The sequence below is a fragment of the Schistocerca cancellata genome, chromosome 3 (assembly GCF_023864275.1).
Source record: "Schistocerca cancellata isolate TAMUIC-IGC-003103 chromosome 3, iqSchCanc2.1, whole genome shotgun sequence".
Taxonomy (NCBI): Eukaryota; Metazoa; Arthropoda; class Insecta; order Orthoptera; family Acrididae; genus Schistocerca; species Schistocerca cancellata.
Genome location: NC_064628.1, coordinates 256,780,262 through 256,802,026, shown reverse-complemented (window position 1 = coordinate 256,802,026; position 21,765 = coordinate 256,780,262). Strand labels below are relative to the sequence as shown.

The 21,765-nt window shown below is 43.8% G+C and overlaps 1 protein-coding gene across 3 annotated transcripts in view; it reads right to left on the bottom strand.

Moving 5' to 3' along the window:
- The window catches only part of LOC126174907 (tRNA wybutosine-synthesizing protein 4-like), a 71,368-nt gene that overhangs the window by 16,104 nt on the left and 33,499 nt on the right, over window positions 1–21,765 (bottom strand). For all 3 annotated transcript variants that reach the window (XM_049921341.1, XM_049921339.1, XM_049921340.1), the window contains exon 7: window positions 446–655. In XM_049921341.1, the coding sequence (XP_049777298.1) occupies window positions 446–655 (210 nt within the window). The remainder of the gene's footprint in view (window positions 1–445; window positions 656–21,765) is intronic.

The window sequence follows — 21,765 nt, the reverse complement described above, 5'->3', positions numbered from 1 at the left end:
ATAAGACTTCTCAAAGTGTGCTAGGGGCTGATATCTAACACAGAATTTCCTCTTCATATGTAGGCATATCACAATGAATTTCATATTTATATTTATTGTACACATGAAAAGAAAACTGCACATAAAAATTAAAACATAAAACATAGTTTCTGCTAAGTATTAGTACAATCACTGGCCTATAAGATTAAAATTAAGAACCAGTACTGGTGGTTACTTTTGTAATCAAATAGAAACCAGATGCTAGAGGGAAGTGATTGAGGAAGTTCCACAGACTTCTTACATAGATATTAATATATAAATTAATAAAAATAAAAAAATAACATTAATAAATAAAAATAAAAAGACTGGGTGCGGTGGTGGAATGACAGCTGTGTAGTGCTGGTAATATTGTTACATTCCATCCTGGATTTTCCACTGTTTGAAATAATAATAAAAATAAACAAACCTCTTTCCAGGAGCCCTCTTCAGTATCATATATCCAGATGTCCCTTAGTGGCTGCAAGATCTCATTCAGACCCCCAGTGATTATCAATGAACATCTCATTAGAGCTACTGCACTATGAGAAAACCGGGCACATGGCCAGTTTTTACTCACATTGCTAATCCGGCTGAATATCCTTTGCTGAATACTTAGTTGCCACAAATCATTCAGGACCTACCAGAAATTGATAAATCAGCCTATTTTATTAGTGAACACCCTGAAAATAGTTCTAAAACAATGTATCCACTCATTGTCATAGTCTCTTACACACAAAAATAGCTTGAGGATTTGAATTAAACATTCAGATCTCTTAAATACAAAATTCAGCTACTAAGCTAAAGCCTTAGCAATCTTGTAATGAAAAAGAGAATGGTTGTTGTACAAGAATACTAATCACTATCTTTAAATATGAAGAATTGTAAAGTTATTTTTATAAGCTGGAATACATAATATTGCTAATGCAAAGGATCAGACAGGTAATTTGCTCTTAATGAATAAATAACACATACACTCAAGACCAAACAACATGGAGTAAAATACTGAAGACTGAAATATAAATCACTTAAATTCTGGATGAACAAAAAAATAGTTTCAGAAAAGAAAACCACCCACTGCATTGAAGAAGTCTTGAGCAGCACATTAGCATGGAAACAAGATGATGATAATGAGGAAGAGGAGGAGGAGGAGTGAATTGTGTTTTATTCATCTCATGATGTACATTTGCAATTCATTTGGTTTGCATACAGGAGACATGTCAAAAATTTATAATATAGTTACAATGATTTTTACACTAATAAATAATAGCACTACAATAAATAATAACACTGTAATGATATTTCTTGGAATATGTAACACATTGTTTAAAGCTCAAATTTCCATTTTGTCCTCCATGAATTCATCCACTGATTAATAACATTTCAGTGTCAGTACTTCATATAGCTTTCTTTTGAGTGGACCTAAAGTCATCTGCATCAACTTGTTCCATTTTAATTTATTACAAATTTTCATTCCATGTATTGAGGTCCTGGGGCATTAAGTCTGAGGCAGTAGGTGGGGAGCATAAAATTTTCTTTCTCTAGTATCATGCTAGTGGATAAAATGGTTTCCCTCAAATAATTCATGTCTGGTGTACAAAAAGATAATACTCTCCTATATGTACACGGATGGCAGAGTTAATATTTTAAGTTTTCTAAATAATGGAGTTCATGAATAGTAGTTCACATACTGAACTTCAATTCCTCAGAACAGAAAACATGCACATGATCACTCATTCATTCTCTCCCCCTTTCTTCCTATACTGTCATGTAACTAAGGTCAAGTAGTCTCAGATACAGTATGTGAGTAAATGTAAAAATGTTAAATGGTAATGAGAAGTAAGAGCTAGAAATGGAAGGGGATAGGGAGTGAAGAGGTGAGAAGAGCGAAGGGGCAGAGACAGGTTAGGGTTCAGAGGCCAAAGGATATGTTGGAAGAACAGTTCTCAACTTGGCATTGATTGACAGCAATGTTGGATGTCCTCCTGAGGGATATTGTGCCAAATTCTGTCCAATTGGTGCATCAGACCATCAGAAATGTGAGCTGGTTGGAGGGCCTTGCCCATAATGCTCCAAAATTTTCAGTTGGGGAGAGATCTGGCAACCTTGAAGGCAAAGGTAGGGTTTAGAAAGCATGAAGACAAGCAGTAGAAACTCTCACCATGTGTGGGCAGGCATTATCTTGCCGAATTGTAAGCCTAGGATGACTTGCCATGAAGGGCAACAAAACAGGGTGTTCAAATGGCTCTCAGCACTATGGGACTTAACATCTGAGGTCATCTGTCCCCCTAGAACTTAGAACTACTTAAACCTAACTGACCTAAGGACATCACACACATCCATGCCCAAGACAGGATTCAAACCTGCAACCGTATCAGTCGCGCAGTTCCGGACTGAAGCGCCTAGAACTGCTCGGCCACCGCGGCCAGCTAAAACAGGGTGTAGAATATCATCAACACACCACTGCATTATAAGAATGCTGCAGATGACAACTGAATGAGTCTTGCTATGAAACAAAATAACACCCCAGACCATCACTCCTGGTTGTCAGCTCATCACTGAAGACAATTCCAGTCAGTAAGATTCCTGGCCTAATGTGCCCAACACCACTGTAAACTGGCTTGGAGTTGCGCAGAGGTCAATAGTAGTCACAGTAAGAGGTGCCATGAGCCCAGCACCCTATCTGTTAGCTATTACTAATAGTTTTTGGGTCATTGAAACACTAGTTACACATTGGAGTGATGGTAAGGATGTATCTGGGGCACTGAGTGTCTCTCTTGATGACTACTCAGTCCTTATGTTCTGTTGTCTCTCTAGGTCGACCACTTCCTTCTCGGTGCAATGTTCAGCCATGGTTCAACCATTCCTGCCAACATCATTAAGTAGTGACAGTGCTCCTATTCAAATGTCAAATTATTCACTGATTACTCCAACCAGCTTTTTTGATTTCAACTACATGTCCTTTCTCAAATGCTGACATCAACATATATTTTTCACATGCCTGTCTGTGAGGCATAGTTACTGTCCAACTCAGTACATGGAATGAAATCCACAAAGACTTTATGTTCTGGCATTGACAAGTCCTCTGTTTACTATCCTTGCCAGCTGCACAGTGAAACTGTGCCGTGATGTCACACATTCATCCATCAGTCGTCAAAGATTACCATCTTGCATGTTCTGTTGACACCTGTATGTAATGTCAATTTGTGACCAATTTGTATAATTCCTTCACAGCACAGCCTTCTTTTAAGAGTGTATTTTGTTGCAAATTACACAACTGTAGAAAGCATTAACTTAATATCCAAGTTATTATGAATTGCTTTCTGAAGACATACTTGAAGCAGATGTTTAGGATATCAGTTCATAGTGACATTGAATTCCTGTGTGTATCTCTGTTTGTGCACAGTTAAGAGTGAGTGAAGTGATCTGAAGATTGCTTGGAAAACTTCCTGGACATGATGTAATATGCTTCACGCTGAAATTATGGAACTGAACAATGTGAGATTTAAGATTTACCTACTCAAACACTTTTGTTTGTTGCCTTTCTTAAAATATTCAAAATGTTCGACATTGTGTCTAATTTCACAAGTTCATGAATAATTTCAGACACTAAAAGTAACATGAACAGCATGTCTTCATCTTTCTTATGATTCAATGTTAGATGGCCTGTAGAATTTTGGTTTAAGAGTTTTAATAAGGTCGTCTGTTTCTATAGGTTCCTTCATACATTTCTTATTTTTATTATGCTTAGGACCCACACACTCTTTGATCCCTTTGACTTGTGATGTGCTACGCTGAGGATCATCCTCAATCTCCGCTCCAATACTGTCAAATGTACCTTTGAAGTATCAAAACATCATGAATTCTCTAACAAAACATTGTTTTTTTTCCCAGAAGCACTGGTCTCTCTCTTTCTTTCTTTTCTTTTTGCAATTCTCTGGTGTAAGAATCCATTCATCTTTTCCACTTTCTTTGAAAAAAAAAATTAAAAAAATCTAGTAAAGGTAAACACTGTACAACAACAGATTTGGAAAAGCAACAGAAATGATTCTTGTGTGTCACTCATATTTCTTGTTTTCAGGTATTTTGGGGCTGCAAAAACAATGATGGAACGTCAGCTACAATATCGAGCTGCCCTATCAATTCTTCAACAAAGTTTAGCAAGTTTACTTTCTTTTGCTTGGATGTATCAACAAAATTCAATGATCTTGCTTTTCAGTGAGCTCTCTCCTTTAATCCAAAAGTATTTATGTTCTATAACAACTTACCTACATCATCATCATCATCATCATCATCATGAACTGGTTTAATCACTGCCAAGCCTCATGACCTCATTTCTTCAGTCAGTTCTTAAGTAAATGAATCTACAACTATATGTCTCCATCCACAGTGATCTTCAGTCCTTCTTAATATAATGTGAAGAGGTAGGCTGATAATTTTTTCTTGATCAAAGCATCTATTTACTGCTCTTCCTCACAGCCTTCTGTATTCAGTTTTGCCTTTTTTCTAAGTTGTATATTCTTCTCTTTTCAAAATGTGCTCAAAGAACGGGAAGTATCTTTGGCTGACATGGCATGATACACTTCTTGTGATGCCAGTTCTTCTATAATGGAAGTGTTGGTTCTTCTTTCTGTCCATGGAATGCACAAAATCTTCCATTGAAACCACATCTCGAAGGCATCAATTCAGCTGTTGTCATTAGCTGTCATGGCCCAGGTCTCACTGTCATACAAGAACACAGGGAACACCCAATGATTCCACCTCATGCACCTTTGTAATTTTTAATATTGTCCAGTTCTGCTAGGTTTTAATGAGTTTAACCATTGCAGCAACTTAGGCAGGGACAATGTGTCAAAGTTTCTTTATCACACATTCCTTTGTCTTTAGCAGAGATCCTACGTATTCATAATCAGTCAATACCTCCAGATCCTTCAAGAAACCTGTAATTATATCTAGTATAACTTGACAAGTGTGTCAGGCTATATGACATTACTTTTGACCTGTCTGCTTTTCCATTCTGACTTCTGGAATCTGGCACATTTCTAAAACTGGTTGGCAGCTGTAGATGGTAAACATACGAATGTCATCAAGCCAGCTGGAGTTTGGCACTTCTACATCTACATATATATCTATGTAGATACTCTGCAAGCCACCATATGGTGCATAGCAGAGGGTACCCTGTACCACTACTTGTCATTTCCCCTTCTGTTCCACTCGAAAATACAGCAAGGGAAAAACAACTGTCTGTACACCTACTTATGGGCCTTAATTTCTTCTATCTTACCTTCTTTGTCCTTATGCACAGTGTACGTTGGTGGCTATAGAATTGTTCGGAAGTCAGTTTCAAATGCCAGTTCTCTAAATTTTTTCAATAGAGCTTCTTGAAAGGGACGCCACCTTCCCTCTGGGGATTCCCATTTGAGTTCCTGAGGCATCTCTGTAACACGTGCTGTTCGAACATACCGATAACAAACCTAGCAGCCCGCCTCTGAACTTTTTGATGTCTTCCTTCAATGCAACCTGGTACGGATCTCAAACACTCAAGCAGAACTCAAGAACAGGTCACACCAGCATCCTATATGTGGTCTTCTTTACAGGTGAAGCACTTTTTCCTAAAATTGCCCCAATAAATCAAAGACGACCATTTGCCTTCCCTAACACAGTTTTCAAATGCTCATTCCACCTCATATCGCTTTGCAACGTTCCGCCCAAATATTTAAATGACTTGACTGTGACAAGCAGGACACTAGTAATACTGTATCCAAACATCACGTATCTGTGAACTTATTCCATATGCTCGTACCTTCATTAACAGCCTGCAATGGGGCACCATGTCAAATGCTTTCTGGAAATCTAGAAATATACAATCTGCCTGTTGCCCTTCATCCATAGTTCTCAGTAATCATGTGAGAAAGGGACAAGCTGAGTTTTTCACAAGCAATGTGTTCTAAAACCAAGCTAATTCATGGACATAAGCTTCTTAGTCTCAAGAAAGTTTATTATATTCAAACTGAGAATATGTTGAAGGATTCTTCGACGTCAATAGAGAGAATATTTTTGCCAACTGCAATGAACACTCCCCCTCCTACGGCCCCTAACCAACTATTACAACTGCATACACTTTTTCACCATATTTTTGCTAATCACGTGTGATTCCCAATAGAAATTAATGTTCACTGACATTGGTGCATATGGAATACCACCATATTCAACAGCGTTTAAGAATTCATTGCATTATAAAAAGTTAATTGAGGAAGAAATTACATTTTCTCAAAGCAGGTTGTTATACCAAGACCCTGATTACTTTCCTTTTGTAATCACTGGGGATGAAGGTTTCAGTATGCCATTGTTCTTACTGCATCCATGTGGAGGCAATTTCATTAATTGAAGAAAGAGTTTTCAACTACAATCTCTGGACAGCCAGGTGATAACATTGAATGTACTTTCGGTATTCTTGCTACCAAGTAGAGAATTTCTCATCGACTTTTGGATGTATCTGCAGAACTCAGTGATGATGATATAAAAACAAGCTGTATCTTTGTTGTGACTCGCCGATCACTCAAAGCGCCGCCGCGTAATTACGCGCATCCTCTACGTGCGGCGCTGTCTGCCAGCCATGCAGCAGCTGCGCCACTTAAGCGGCCAGCCGAGCAGCAGCCGCTAGACTGGGACTCAGTGCTCATTCGAATGCTAACGTGTACACATGTCTTGCTTGTCAACTTATTCTGTGACTTATATGTGTTGTGTCGTTCTGAAATATATGTGTTAAACTTGACGTTATAACAATTGGCGACGAGGTAGTGGATTTTTCCTTTTCACCGTTCACCCATAGGGTTCCATGGTTACTGTCGAGCAACTATTGCAAAATCTCCTTGAACAGCAAACGCTTCTAACAGCGGCAATTCGCGATTTCGTCGCGGCGTCAAATGCAGGGCGTTTCTCGTCGTTGGCTATACCTCCTTTTCCTCCTTACGACGAGACGGCGGAAGACTGGTCTGATTATGAAAAACGTCTTCGACAGCACTTCTTGGCATTTCATGTCACGGACGAACAACCATGTAAGTCTCTGTTCCTTTCTTGGATTTCACCTCAAATGTATCGATTGTTGTCACAATTGGCTCCTTTGAAGGATCCTGCGTCTTTGTCCTTTGCTGAAATGTGCTCACTTCTGTCTGTCTATTTTCAAAAGCAAACGCATGTGGTGGCCTCTCGTGTTGCCTTTTATCGTTGTCAAAAACAGCCACATCAATCCTATCGCGCTTGGGCTGCTGAACTTCACGGCCTCAGTCGAAAGTGTCAATTTGTTACTGACGTCCACAAAGAATCCTATGCCGATTCCATGGTATGGGATGCTATTATCCGGTCGGCGCCCGACAAAGAAGTTCGGCAACGTGCCATTCAGTTGGCGAATCCGACTCTTGATGAAATTCTCTCCATTGCGCAGTCTTTTGAAATTTCTCGCGCCGCTGGGGCGCAAATAGAGGCGTGGGGTGATGTCGGGGAAATACAACCTCTGTGCGCTGTTGACGACACGTGCGGCGCGTCCCCGCCGGCCGACGTGGCCGCAGTGCGCTTCCACGCGCAGCCTTGGCCTAGGCGTAAAGAACCCACTAAGAAACTGCAGCAAAACCCCCGGCAACTTCCTTCATGTCCGCGGTGTTTTACGAAACATTCACGCGAGGATTGTCCCCAATGTTGGGCTGTGTGTCACAATTGCAAAAAGAAAGGTCATGTGTCTTCCGTTTGCAAATCCGACCGCATACATGATGCTCATGAAAATGACGCTGATTCTGATTCGGTGTTGTCTGTCAACTGCACTTCTTCCCTTTCAGGGAAGTTATTCCTCACTGTCCAAATCCTTGGTCGAGATGTTCGCATGCAAGTGGATACCAGTTCCGCTGCCACAATAATTAATTCTCAGACGTATCTTCAGTTGGGTTCTCCACTCCTGTCACCTGTCACTCGGCAATTGCGGACGTACAATAAACAGAAGATTTCTCTCTTGGGACAGTTTAATGCTGAGGTATCTTACAAATCCGTTGTTCGCACTGTTCCCATATTTGTGGTCGACCAGAGCAACGCAGAAAATCTTTTTGGTTTCGATGCCTTTCGCGTTTTTGGGTTCTCCATAGACGACTCAGTCAATATTGTCTCTGATGCTATTCCTTATGCTCAACTGGATTCCTTGTCGACGACATTTTCGTCCCTTTTTTCTCCTGGGTTAGGCCGTGCAAACGACTTTGAAGCTCATATCACGCTCAAACCCACTGCTCGGCCGAAGTTTTTTCGGGCTCAGCCCATTCCTGTGACCCTTCGTGATCGGGTAAAACGGTAGTTGGATCGTCTCACTACTTCAGGGGTCTTGCTTCCTGTCACTTCCAGTGAGTGGTCCTCTCCTGTCGTTGTCGTTGCTAAGCCAAATGGTGATATTCGTCTCTGTGGCAATTTCAAAGCCACTGTAAATGCTCAATGCCTCATCGACACTTACCCTATGTCCCGTCCTGAAGAACTGTTCACTAAACTTGCTGAAGGCCAGTATTTTTCTAAAATTGACCTGTCAGAAGCTTATCATCAACTTCCTCTCGACACTGCTTCCCAGCAGTTTCTGGTCCTTAACACGCCTTTCGGCCTCTATCAATACCAACGCTTGCCATTCGGGGTTGCTAGCGCCCCTGCTCTCTTTCAGCGATTCTTGGAACAATTATTGCTCCCTGTCCCTGGGTGTATCAATTACATGGACGACATTGTTGTCACTGGCTCCACCACTGAAGAACATCTTCAAAATCTCCGCACACTTTTTCATGTCTTACAGACTGCCGGTCTTAAGTGTAATCTTCAGAAATCACAATTTTTTCAGGCATCTATCACGTACTTGGGGTTTCAACTCTCTCGGGATGGTATTCATCCGCTTCAGCAAACTGTCGCTGTGATCGATGCCCTTCCTCGCCCTACTTCTGTTAAGGAACTGCAGGCCTTCTTGGGGAAAATAGCATACTATCACAAGTTTTTACTGTCTGCGGCTTCGGTGGCTCAGCCGTTGCATTGCCTGTTGCATAAAAACGTGCCTTTTCACTGGTCCATGTCATGCTAAGCGGCTTTCCAGAAATTGAAGACTATGCTGAAACAGGCCCCATCCCTGGCTACTTATCGACCTGGCTAACATCTTGTTCTTGCCACAGACGCCTCTCAATACGGGGTCGGCGCAGTCCTTGCGCACCGTTTTTCTGACGGTTCGGAACAACCCATTGCTTATGCCTCCAAAACGCTCACGGAGGCCCAACAAAAGTATTCTGAAATTGAAAAAGAAGCTTTGGCCATTATTTATGCTCTTCATAAGTTTGGTGTTTCTCTCTATGGCTCAAAATTTCATCTTGTTACGGATCACAAACCACTTGTTTCCTTGTTTCATCCATCAACGTCACTTCCCGACAAGGCTGCACACTGCCTCCAGCATTGGGCTCTTTACTTGTCTCGTTTCAATTATGAGTTTCATTTCTGGCCAACGGCTCAACATGCAAATGCTGATGCTCTGTCTCGCCTTCCCATGGGTCCTGATCAGGCATTCGATAGGGACGAACTTTTGTGTTTCCACCTGGATGTTGCCGAGCAGCGGGTTGTGGACGGGTTCCCCATCACTGGGGACAGGCTGGCAGCTGCTACGGGTTCTGACCCCACCATCTCCTGGGTTTTACGCTGTATTCAGAAGGGTTGGCCAGATCGCCCGTCCGCTAAGACTTCTGATCCATTGCGGAACTACTATGCTTTGCGCTACCGCCTCACGGCTAGGGATGGTGTTATCCTCCTCTCCACTGACAATGCTTCGCCACGTGTTGTGGTACCTGCGTCTTTGCGTGCTTCGGTCTTGCGCCTCCTTCACCAAGGGCACTGGGGTGTGTCTCGCACAAAATCTCTGGCGCACCGTCATGTGTACTGGCCTGGCATCAACTCTGAAATAGCACACATGTTCACTGCCTGCGGCCCTTGTGCATCACAGGCCGCTGCCCTGAAGTCATCTTTGTCACCGTGGCCTTCGCCTGAGAAGCCCTGGGAGTGCATTCATGCTGACTTTGCGGGACCCTTTTTAGGTACTTATTGGTTCCTCGTAATTGACACCTACTCTAACTTTCCTTTCATTGTCCGTTGCACGTCACCTACCACCGCGGCAACCACCAGTGCTCTCGCCCGCATTTTTTCTTTGGAAGGCCTCCCCTCCACTCTTGTTACTGATAATGGACCGCAATTTGCCTCTTCCGAATTTGTGGATTTTTGTGCACGTCACAGCGTTATGCATGTCACGGCCCCGCCGTTCCATCCACAGTCCAACGGTGAGGCTGAACGACTGGTCCGCACATTTAAGGCTCAGATGCGGAAACTTCTGACTTCTTCTGCTGCTGATGATGCGCTTCTCCAGTTTCTGGCGTCTTACAGTTTCACCCCCATGGGCGACCACAGCCCGACTGAACTCTTACATGGCCGACAGCCCCGCATGCTACTTCATCTTCTGTGGCCTTCCACCTCACGGCCGCGGGTGCCTTCACTTGGCCGGTTCAGCGCCGACGATCTTGTCTGGGTACGGGGATATGGCAGGCAGCCAAAATGGAGCCTGGGCCGCATCTTAAGACACCGTGGCAGACACCTGTATGAAATCCAAACGGACACGGGTGTTGCAGTGCGTCATTCAGACCAGCTTCGGCCTCGTGTGCTGGCAATGCCTGTTCCGAATGCCGCTACACCACCTTTGGCTCTACCTGACGCTCGGGATCTTGACATCTCTCAATACTCACAACGCAGCCCTCTCACTGTCATCACGATGCCAGCACAAGAACGGATGCCACCAGGAGACGTGCCCAAGCAGGAACCGGATGACCATCCTCTTTCAGAGCAAATCTACTCGCCTCCTCCTCCAACGGACGCCGACACATCGCCCATGTCTCCTGTCATATCAACTGAACTTGCCGCAACAGGCAGATTGGTGCATGGGGCCCCAGCAGATTCGTCCCCTACGTCTCCTGTCATCTCGACCCGTTATCATCGGGGACACTTCCATCCGTACGGGAAGCCTCCTCCTCGAGACTTTACGGCGAGTCAAACAACGCCTATGGACGTTAACCATCTCCAGGACACTTCCATCAAGACCAGTGCAACAATTTCAAAGGGGGGAAAAGTGTTGTGACTCGCCGATCATTCAAAGTGCCGCCGCGCAATTACGCGCATCCTCTATGTGCGGTGCTGTCTGCCAGCCATGCAGCAGCTGCGCCACCTAAGTGGCCAGCCGAGCAGCAGCCGCTAGACTGGGACTCAGTGCTCATTTAAATGCTAATGTGTACACATGTCTTGCTTGTCAACTTACTCTGTGACTAATATGTGTTGTGTCGTTCTGAAATATATGTGTTAAACTTGACGTTATAACAATCTTGTACAGATTTTATGACACTGACTACTTGTGGTATGCATGACATGTCAACAGGCTCTACAAAAATGAGTAGAAATGTCCAGTTTTTGTGACAAATCTGCAGACTACTTTATTATCTCAGAGGGGCAACTAAAATGACAGTTTCAAAAAATATGAGATCACTTTGTTCAAAATCTTATTTAAATGATGTATATTTTGTGTGCTTACTCATTTAGTAAAAATGAAAATTTGGTATATGCCCAATTTATTAATCACTCTTGTTATGACACTCACCAACTGTATTCTTCTCAGACATATTTGTGCCTCTGAAGTCTGGTGAAATTGTAGGAAAGATTGCCTCCCATACTTCAATCTTCTCCAATTTATTTGAATATTCTTCATGTCCCACATTGCATATCAATGGATGTTTTCTTCTTGACAGATGACAGAAGTGCTGTGGTGCTGCATGTCTGAAGGCGCCCATTTAAACCAAAGCTTCATCAGCCAAAGCACCACCAAGATGCACTTCTCGGTGGCATTGTGTAAAGGGGTTCTAATTACAACAAAATTCTGCACATGCGTTTCAAGATGTACAGTGAGTGTCAATGCTTGTTAAAACAAAGTTACAGCTACACTGTAAATACCCTGCTTCACATAAAAAATTAATGTATCATGGCAATACAGAATCTGGAATAGGAAGTAAAGCAATTGTTCTTACACACCACTAGTCACATGCCAAACAGCCAACACACAGACAATGAGATTGAAGAGTGCTACAGCCAAATTGAACCACTGGTGGGGAGAGAGAAGTAAAAGGCATGCATCATAGTGATGGGTGATCGGAATGTGGTGGTCGGCAACTGGAATAGGGAGAGGAGGTTGTAAAGTTTGGGCTGGCCAAGACAAGTGGGAGAGGTGCAAGAATGATAAGATTTTGCAAGGAAAGCTCGTTTGTAGCTGGAAATATCCTTTTTGAAAATTTCAAAACAAGATGATACACATGGAAATCAAGTATGGACAAAATTGATTACATACTCATACAGAGCAGATTCATGACAAGTACGAAGAATGCCACAGCTTATCCAGGAGCAGACATCAATTTTGAACACAACCTGATTGTAGCAGAAGTGCAGGTCTTGTTGAAAAACATGCTAGTAGGTAAAGTGGCAGAGAAATTAAATTTGGATGTGCTAAAGGACGAGGGAAAACTAAAAAAAACTGAAAGGAGGCTTCAGAGACAAGTGGGAAAGAAGAGACGAGACAGAGAGTGCAAAGGAACAGTGGATTCAGGGCAGGGACACTCTGGAAACAACCAATAAAGAAATCGTTGGACTAGTGAAGTGCATAAGGAGAAGAAAACCATGGGTTACTGATGATGTAATCCAGAAGGTGGCAGAAAGGAGAAAATTGAAAAATGCACAAACTGAAAGAGGAAAGCAGCAATACTGGTGATTGAACAGTGAGCTGAAAAGAGTAAGTGATGAGGCCAGGGAACAATGGATGAGGAAAATCTGCTCAGAAACTGAGACACTGGAGAAAGACAGCAAGTACAAAAAGATGACTTGAGTAGCCTAGGACAGAACTTTATTAAGTGACCCATGGGAAGTTCAGGATAGTTGGTAAGAGTACCAGTAAGTGACAGCTACGTGCAGAGAATAAACGGCAATATTAAAGAACAGTGCAATAAACTAGGAGTCGTTTTCATTGATCCCAACAAATTTCTAAGTGCAAAGTGTCTTGCCAAAGATGGTCTACATCTGAATAGGTTGGGCTCAAAAATATTCAATAAGATGTTCATAGATGCTTGCCAGGCCATAAAAAATACGGGAAACTGATAAGTAGTGATGGGGGTGAAAAAACTTGTATAGCATTAAGAAAGACAAAACCAAACCATAATCTGGCAAGAAATGTGCTAAAGCCTATAACTAATAGTCAAAGTAGGTATGTTATCCACTGGAATATAAATGGTTTAAACACTGATGCTTCTACAATAAAAGCTCCAAAATCATTCGTCAGAAGGTGCAAATATTAGAGTTGTTTGTTTAAATGAGCACTGGTTTACTGAGGACACAATTAAAATTCTAAACAAAATAAGGAACTTCAGATTAGCAAGTAGATTTTGCAGAAGAAACATGTCACGTGGAGGCTCACGTATACTTCTACATAGTGATATAAATTGTGAGACCAGAAACAGTTTTAATTATTTAAATGAAGAATGTATGTTTGACAGCTGTTGTGTAGAAATATTCGACTCACTAGCAAATGTTATAATAGTCTCAATATACAGAATTCCAGGATGTCAACAACAGAACTATTCTTATCTCAGCTTCAAATTATGCTAGAAGACCTTTGCAGAGGAAAAAGAAAAAAAAATTGAAATAGCTGCTGATTTTAATATTGATATCACATGTGATAGTAGCCTTGCTTCAAGATTCACTGACTTAGTAAAGAAATATGGTTTCAAATTGAATTTCTTTGAATCTACCAGAGACAATGGGCAATCAGCAACATGTACTGACAATGTTCTAATTATGTATGTGAAGATGTGTATAAATTTTGTCTAGATCTAGGTATTTCAGATCATTGTGCATTGTTTATTGAGCTGCCACATACAGAGAAGAACATTTCACGTATGAGAACCCATATGAGCAGGAACTTTAGCACAGAAAACTTGCTAATGTTTAGTGAAAAGCTAAAAGAGAAAACATGGACTTTTGATCATTGTAACTCAAGTGAAGAAAACTTTGAGCAATTCCTAAATAGTTTTCTTGGTGTCTTTAATGAAACATTTCCCAAATCTGTGATCAGTACCCTCAGCACCTTAGAAACTAAATGGGTTGAATCTCAACATATGTAAGACTCATGTGATGCAGTTCAAAACCAAAGAGATTAAGATTGTACACAACAACCCAGGTATAGAAGAAGTTGAGTCAGTCAAATTCTTAGGTTAAAATATGCATAAAAATTTGAGCTGGCACGCACACACTGAATACCTGGCAAACAAACCGAGCAGCTTTACATTTGCAGTGCAAATATTGTCAACTGCAACTGACATGGACACATGAAAAGTAGCATATGCAAGCTACTTTGAATCCGTTATTAGGTATGGTATTATTTTTTGGGGTAACTCGACAAACACAGTACAGATACTACAAACAGAGAAAAAAAATCATACGAAATATGTGCACTGCAAATCGCAAAGAACCATGTCGATCATTATTTAGAAAACTTAAAATGTTAACCCTGCCAACCTTATACATATATGAGATTTTTCTTTTTTTGTACACCAAACATGAATTATTTGAGGGAAACCATTGTGTTCATTTACATGATACTAGAAACAAAGAAAATTTTATGCTCCCCACCCAACGCCTTGGACTGTATGTCCAGGGATCTCAATACATGGGAATGAAATCTGTAAGGGAACAAGCTGATGCAGATGAATTTAGGTTCACTTAACAGAAAGCTGTATGAGGTACTGACACTGAAGTTTTATTACTCAGTGGATGAATTCGTGTGGGAAAAACTGGAAATTATAGCTGGATACAGTGTGTTACATGTTCCAAGAAATATCCTTATAGTGTTGTTATTTATTATAGTGCTATTATTTATTAATGTAAAAATCATTGTTAACTGTTTTATAAATTTTTGACATGTCTCCTGCAGACAAACCAAATGGATTGCAAATGTACGTCATGAGATAAATAAAACACAATTCACAATACAGGATGTACCATTTATCTATACCACCCTAAATAACTGTTTGTCCAGATGCAAATTACAAAATGTTTCAAGCAAATGTTCTTTAGCCGCCAGGGGGAAATCAATCAGCATGATTGCCTATGTTGTAGCTTTGCTTTTTACAAAGATATGAACAGCAGTATGACTTTTTTAAATGGCAGCCTGTATTTTTTATTCAGTAATTCATTTCCTCTCCTAAAGACCTATTCAAAACTATATCACAGTGTACCATTCACTCAAACACAATGTTATTAATTACTATAAGACAACATTGACGTTGACGCTCCCAGTGCTTAGTGCCGTATTTTTTTTTTTTTTTTTTTTTTTTTTTTTAGGGCACAAAACTACTATGGTCATTAGCGCCGGGTCTGTGACTTATGAAAAGGTAAAAAACAAAAATGGAAACCAGCAGCAATGGGAACGAATCTCAAAATATTGGAGAAACTAAAAGCAGAAGGAAAGCTTAAAAAACCACTACAGAAAGGGGTTGGTTGTCCCCAAAAAGAGCTTCAAATGACTGAAGTCATCTCACTGGCACTAATAAACTTGAGAATGCGATCGGCTGAGCACGTGTCATCTGCTAAAATGGACGATAGTTCAGGCGACAGCTGTAGATGGGCGTGTAACGGAGTAAAATGGGGGCACTCAAGTAAAATGTGTCTTACCGTCCACAGCTGAGAGCAATGGGGACAGAGTGGGGGAGGATCGCCGCTTAAAAGATGTCGATGGCTAAAAAGACAGTGCCCTGTCCGGAGTCTAGTTAAAATTACCTCCTCCCGACGGCGCGTTAGGGAGGAAGAGGTCCAAGCACAGGGAAGAGCTTTCACGTCCCGCAATTTATTATGGGGAAGTGTCGACCAATGTGCATGCCATAAAAGAACAACACGACGGCATAAAATGCTCCGTAGATTGGCGAAGGGAATCGTGCGAATAGCTGGCCGCAGAAGAGAGACTGCAGCCTTGGCCGCTATATCGGCCGCCTCATTTCCACAGATACCAACGTGTCCTGGGATCCAGAGGAATGCCACCGAGACGACCCCCCCCCCCCCCCCCCCAAGTGGAGCAAGTGGAGGCAGTCCTGAATCCGATGGACCAGAGGGTGGACAGGGTAGAGAGCTTGGAGACTGAGGATAGAGCTGAGAGAATCTGAACAGATAACATACTGTATCCGCTGATGGCGACGGATGTATTGGACAGCCTGGAGAACAGCGTAAAGCTCCACAGTATAAACCGAACACTGGTCGGGAAGCCGAAATCAATTTGGGGTGTCGCCGACAATATAGGCACTCCCTACTCCAAATGACGTTTTTGAGCCGTCAGTGTAAATAAATGTGGCTTCCTTCATTTGTGCACATAGAGCAGAAAATGCCCGACGATAAACGAGTGAAGGGGTACCATCCCTGGGAAACTGACAAAGGTCACAGAGCAGGCAGGTCCAGGGACGGAGCCAAGGCGGTGCTGTACCCCAAGTTGTCAAGAAAGTTTAAGGAAAGCAGAAGGAAAGAGAATGGAGCAGTTGACGGAAGCAGACTCCTGGTGGTAGTAGGGAGGAAGGGCGGCCTGCATACCATAAATCCAAGGAGGCGTCGAAAAAGATGTCATGGGCCGGATTATTAGGCATGGAAGACAAATGGCTAGCATAACAACTTAGAAGGACGGCTCGCCGATTTGACAGCGGAGGTTCAGCAGTCTCAGCATAAAGGCTTTCCACAGGGCTGGTGAAAAAAGCTCCAGACACTAAACGTAATCCACGGTGGTGGATAGAGTCAAGACGCCGAAGAATAGACGGCCGAGCAGAGGAGTAAACTATGCTTCCATAGTTAATTTCGAGCGCACTAAGGCACAATAGAGGCGGAGAAGGACCACTCGGTCTGCTCCCCAGGATGTGCCATTCAGGACACAGCGAGTGTTGAGGGATCGCAGACAGCGAGCCAAAAGATAGGAAACGTGGGAGGACCAGCACAGTTTTCTGTCAAACATAAGACCCAAGAATTTTGCGACGTCCGAAAACGGAAGGTTGACGGGTCCTAGATGTAAGGAAGGTGGAAGAAACTCCGTACAATGCCAAAAATTAACACAAACGGTCTTACTGGGAGAAAAGCGGAAGCCTGTTTCAATGCTCCAAGAGTGGAGGCGATCGAGACAACCTTGAGGACATCGTTCAAGAAGGCTGGTCTGTTGAGAGCTGTAGTAGATCGCAAAATCGTCCACAAAGAGGGAGCCTGAGACATCAGGAAGGAGACAGTCCATAATTGGATTTATGGCAATGGCAAACAGTACTACACTCAGCACGGAGCCCTGGGGTACCCCATTTTCTTGGGAGAAAGTACGGCAGAGAGTAGTGTTCACCCGCACTCTAAATGTGCGCTCTGCCATAAATTCGCAAAGAAAAAGGGGCAGCCGACCTCGAAAGCCCCACGAGAACAGTGTGCGGAGGATGCCTGTCCTCCAACAGGTATCGTATACTCTCTCCAGATCGAAAAATATTGCTACTGTTTGGCGTTTACGGAGAAAATTGTTCAGGATATAAGTGGAGAGAGCAACAAGATGGTCAACTGCAGAACGATGCTTTCAGAAACCGCATTGGGCATGTGTTAAAAGACTGCGGGACTCCAGCCACCAAGCTAAATGACAATTCACCATACACTCCAAAACCTTACATACACTACCCGTGAGAGAAATGAGCCGATAGCTAGAGGGGAGATGTTTGTCTTTTCCAGGTTTCGGAACAGGAACGACGATAGCTTCCCGCCATCATCTGGGAAAAGTATTGTCAGTCCAAATTCGATTATAAAGGCGAAGGAGGTAACGCAGACTATGGTATGATAAATGCAGCAACATTTGGATGTGGATACCATCCGGTCCTGGGGCGGAGGAGCGAGAAGAAGAGAGTGCATGTTGGAGTTCTTGCATGGAGAAAACAGTATTGTAGCTTTCGCGATTTTGAGAGGAGAAAGCAAGAGGTCGCACTTCCGCTGCATGTTTCTTCGGGAGAAACGCTGGCGGGTAATTTGAAGAGCTCGAAATCTCAGCAAAGTGTCGACCCAATGAGGTACAAATTGCAACGGGGTCCACTAATGTATCATGCGCAACAGTGAGCCCAGAGACCGGGGATAAACTAGGCGTGCCTGATAACCGTTGAATCCGACTCCAAACTTCCGAGGAGGGAGTGAAGGAGTTAAATGAGCTAGTAAAGAAGTCCCAGCTTGCCTTCTTGCTATCGCGGATGACACAACAACACCGCGCACGGAACTGCTTATAGCGGATACAGTTGGCCAATGTAGGATGGTGTTTGAAAACGCGAAGAGCACGTCGCCGCTCACGTATTGCGTCACGGCATGCCTCGTTCCACCATGGAAGTGGGGGGCACCGGGGCAATTCGGAGGTGCGAGGTATTGAATGTTCCGCAGCTGTAAGAATAACGTCTGTAATATGAGTGACCTCATCGTCGACGCTAGGAAAGTGAGGGTCATCGAATGTCGCTAGATACGAAAAAAGTGTCCAATCGGCTTGGGCAAACTTCCAGAGTCTCAGGCGCATATATGGCAGTTGTGTCTGCAATCGAAGGACACATGGAAAGTGGTCACTTGAGTGTGTATCAGCAAGGGCGAACCATTCGAAGTGCCGAGCTAGCGGAACAGTACCGACCGAAAGGTCCAAACGCGAGAAATTTGTCATGGAGGCAGACAAAAATGTAGGGTGCCCAGTGTTGAGGCATACAAGATCTGCTTGGTGGAAGACGTCTAGCAATAGTGAGCCACGCGGACAAGGATGTGGAGATCCCCAAAGCGGGTGGTGGGCATTGAAGTCCCCAACCAGCAAATAGGGGGGATGGAAGCTGACCAAGAAGATGAAGGAGATCAGCTTGTGCCATTGGTGTGGACGATGGAATGTATACAGTACAAAGAGAGAAGGTGTATCCAGAAAGGGAAAGACAGACAGCGACTGCTTGGAAGGAAGTGTTTAAGGGGATTGGGTGATAATGGAGAGTATTATGGAGAAGAATCATGAGTCCTCCATGTGCTGGAGTGCCTTCAACAGAGGGGAGATCAAATCGGACTGGCTGAAAATGAGGGAAAACAAAGCGGTCATGGGGACTGTAACGGAACATATTAAAGGCTTTACTGTACCGAAGTATGCGATACCCTCCAAATTCAACCAGTTTAACGAGTATTTATGATTATAGAAAAGTTATTGTGTATGTTAACAATGAATGCGTAACATGTCTCCATAAACCCTAGACAACCAGATTTAGAGCCAGCATCAACATCGAGACACAGCAGCGATCCAGCAAGCAGCAGTGAGTACTACAATGCATTGTAATGGCGCCAACCTAACATCAAGTGCTAACAAGCTCCGTAAAGGGGAGTGAAATAGTGCGATTATAGCAATTAGCAATATCTACGACCAGGCGACCATTACAGGACGCAGCTTTGTTTCCTGAAGACAGAAGATGACCAGCGAGTAGGATCATAAGAGGATCGTCAATTCATCCTGATTGGCTCGAATGCCGCAGATATTCCAATGGATAATGGACATAGGGTGGACAGAAAATGGAAGAATGTGACCAAGGTTGCCGTCAACTGAACGACTGCTCAGAGCTTGCGACCGACAGCGTGGAACGGCACTCAGCCGAAGGCAGAAGATCCTGATCCATAGGTTGTTCAGGAGCAGCTCCTGCCACCAGCGATCGGCCAGATGATCGGCCGCTAGCAGTGCGCCTCAGCGACACAGAAGACGGCCGAGGGCGGTTACCACCAGGTGGTGCTGTAGATGAGACACGCCATGGCGGAGAAGGATGGGAACTGGGTTTCTTATTAGCCTTCTTGGAAACATGATTAGATGAAGGAGGAACCGATGGTTGTGAAGTTGGGGTACGTAAAAAATCTTCACGAGTATGCTCTTTTTGGAAGTCCGGGTGTCTGACTTTTGGGATCGAGATTTAGCACAACCCGATGAAGGGTGAGCCATAGAATGAGCAGGCGAAAGTGGGGAGGTTGAACGGGCGATCTTTGCGCTGGCCGATCTGACGACCGCGTCACTAAAGGTGAGATCACAAGTCTGCGTGGCCGCCTCCTTTGTTGGGCGAGGAGAGGCAAGGACAGTGCTGTATTTTCCTGTCTGAGGCACAGTGGGCTATCGACTGGCGAATAATTTTCGAGCAGCAAAGGTCGACACCTTTTCCTTCACTCTGATTTCCTGAATGAGCTTTTCGTCTTTAAAAATGGGGCAATCTCGAGAGGAAGCAGCGTGGTCACCCATACAGTTGATGCAATGAGGAGATGGAGGTGGACAAGCACCCTCATGGGCATCCTTGCCACGCATAACACATTTGGCTGGGTTGGAACAGGATTGGCTGGTATGATTGAACCGCTGGCACCGCAATGCGTAGGGTTTGGGACGTAGGGGCGAACGGAAATTATCTCATAGCCCGCTTTTATTTTCGATGGGAGTTGAACTCTGTCAAATGTCAAGAAGATAGTGCGGGTTGGAATGATGTTCGTGTCAACCCTTTTCATAACTCTATGAACAGCCGTTACGCCCTGGTCAGACAGGTAGTGTTGAATTTCCTCATCAGACAATCCATCGAGAGAGCATGTATAAACGACTCCATGTGAGGAATTTAAAGTGTGGTGCGCTTCCACCCGGACAGGGAAGGTGTGGAGCAGTGAAGTACGTAGCAATTTTTGTGCCTGGAGGGCACTGACTGTTTCTAACTACAAGGTGCCATTTTGTAATCTGGAACAAGACTTTACAGGCCCTGCAATTGCGTCGACACCTTTCTGAATAATGAAAGGGTTGACCGTGGAGAAGTCGTGACCTTTGTCAGACCGAGAAACAACAAGGAACTGTGGCAACGAGGGAAGAACTGTCTGTGGCTGAGACTCAGTGAACTTACGCTTGTGAGCAGACATAGCGGAAGATGAGGAAACAATTACGGAAGAAACCCCCATGATTACCGGCGTCTCCAATGGTGCGCTCCTCCCTTGTGGGGGCCCTCTCTGAGGGCACTCCCGCCTTAGGTGACTGTTCACACCTCAGGTCACACCTCCCGAGAAACAGACGGAGGGACCAATCGGCACTTTCGGAAGGTATCAGCTCGGGTAATCACCCCTCCCTGGGCCTGGCCTTTACCAGGGGGTACGTACGTGTCCTACCTGTCTACCCGGGGCGGGGAATTACGCGTTACCCCGTCACCGGCTATGCATGAAAATGCGTGGGTTGGCCTTCAGACACGCACAGGGAGGAAGAAAGAGAAAAGAAAAAACAAATAAAGGGTAAGGAAAGAAGAGAGGTCTCAAATGCCGCAGCGGAGAAAAGGGTAAAGAGAAGAGGTAAGGAAGAGAGAAGGACAAAGGAAGGAGAAAGGAAAAACGCAGGAAGGATGAAGACGAAGGAAGGACGAAGACTTGCAAGCGAATAAAGCGTCACACTTTCGAGCATCCGTCTCCGGACGTAGGCACAAAACATACTCCCAGAGGAGGAGAAAGGGAAGGAAAGAGGTGGAGGTGAGGGGGAGGCGAAGATGGGGAAGGATGTGGAAAAGGAAGGTATGCAGCCCGGAAAGGAAGGAGGGCCCTATTAGCTCGGGGTCCCGTGCTCGCTATGCACGTATC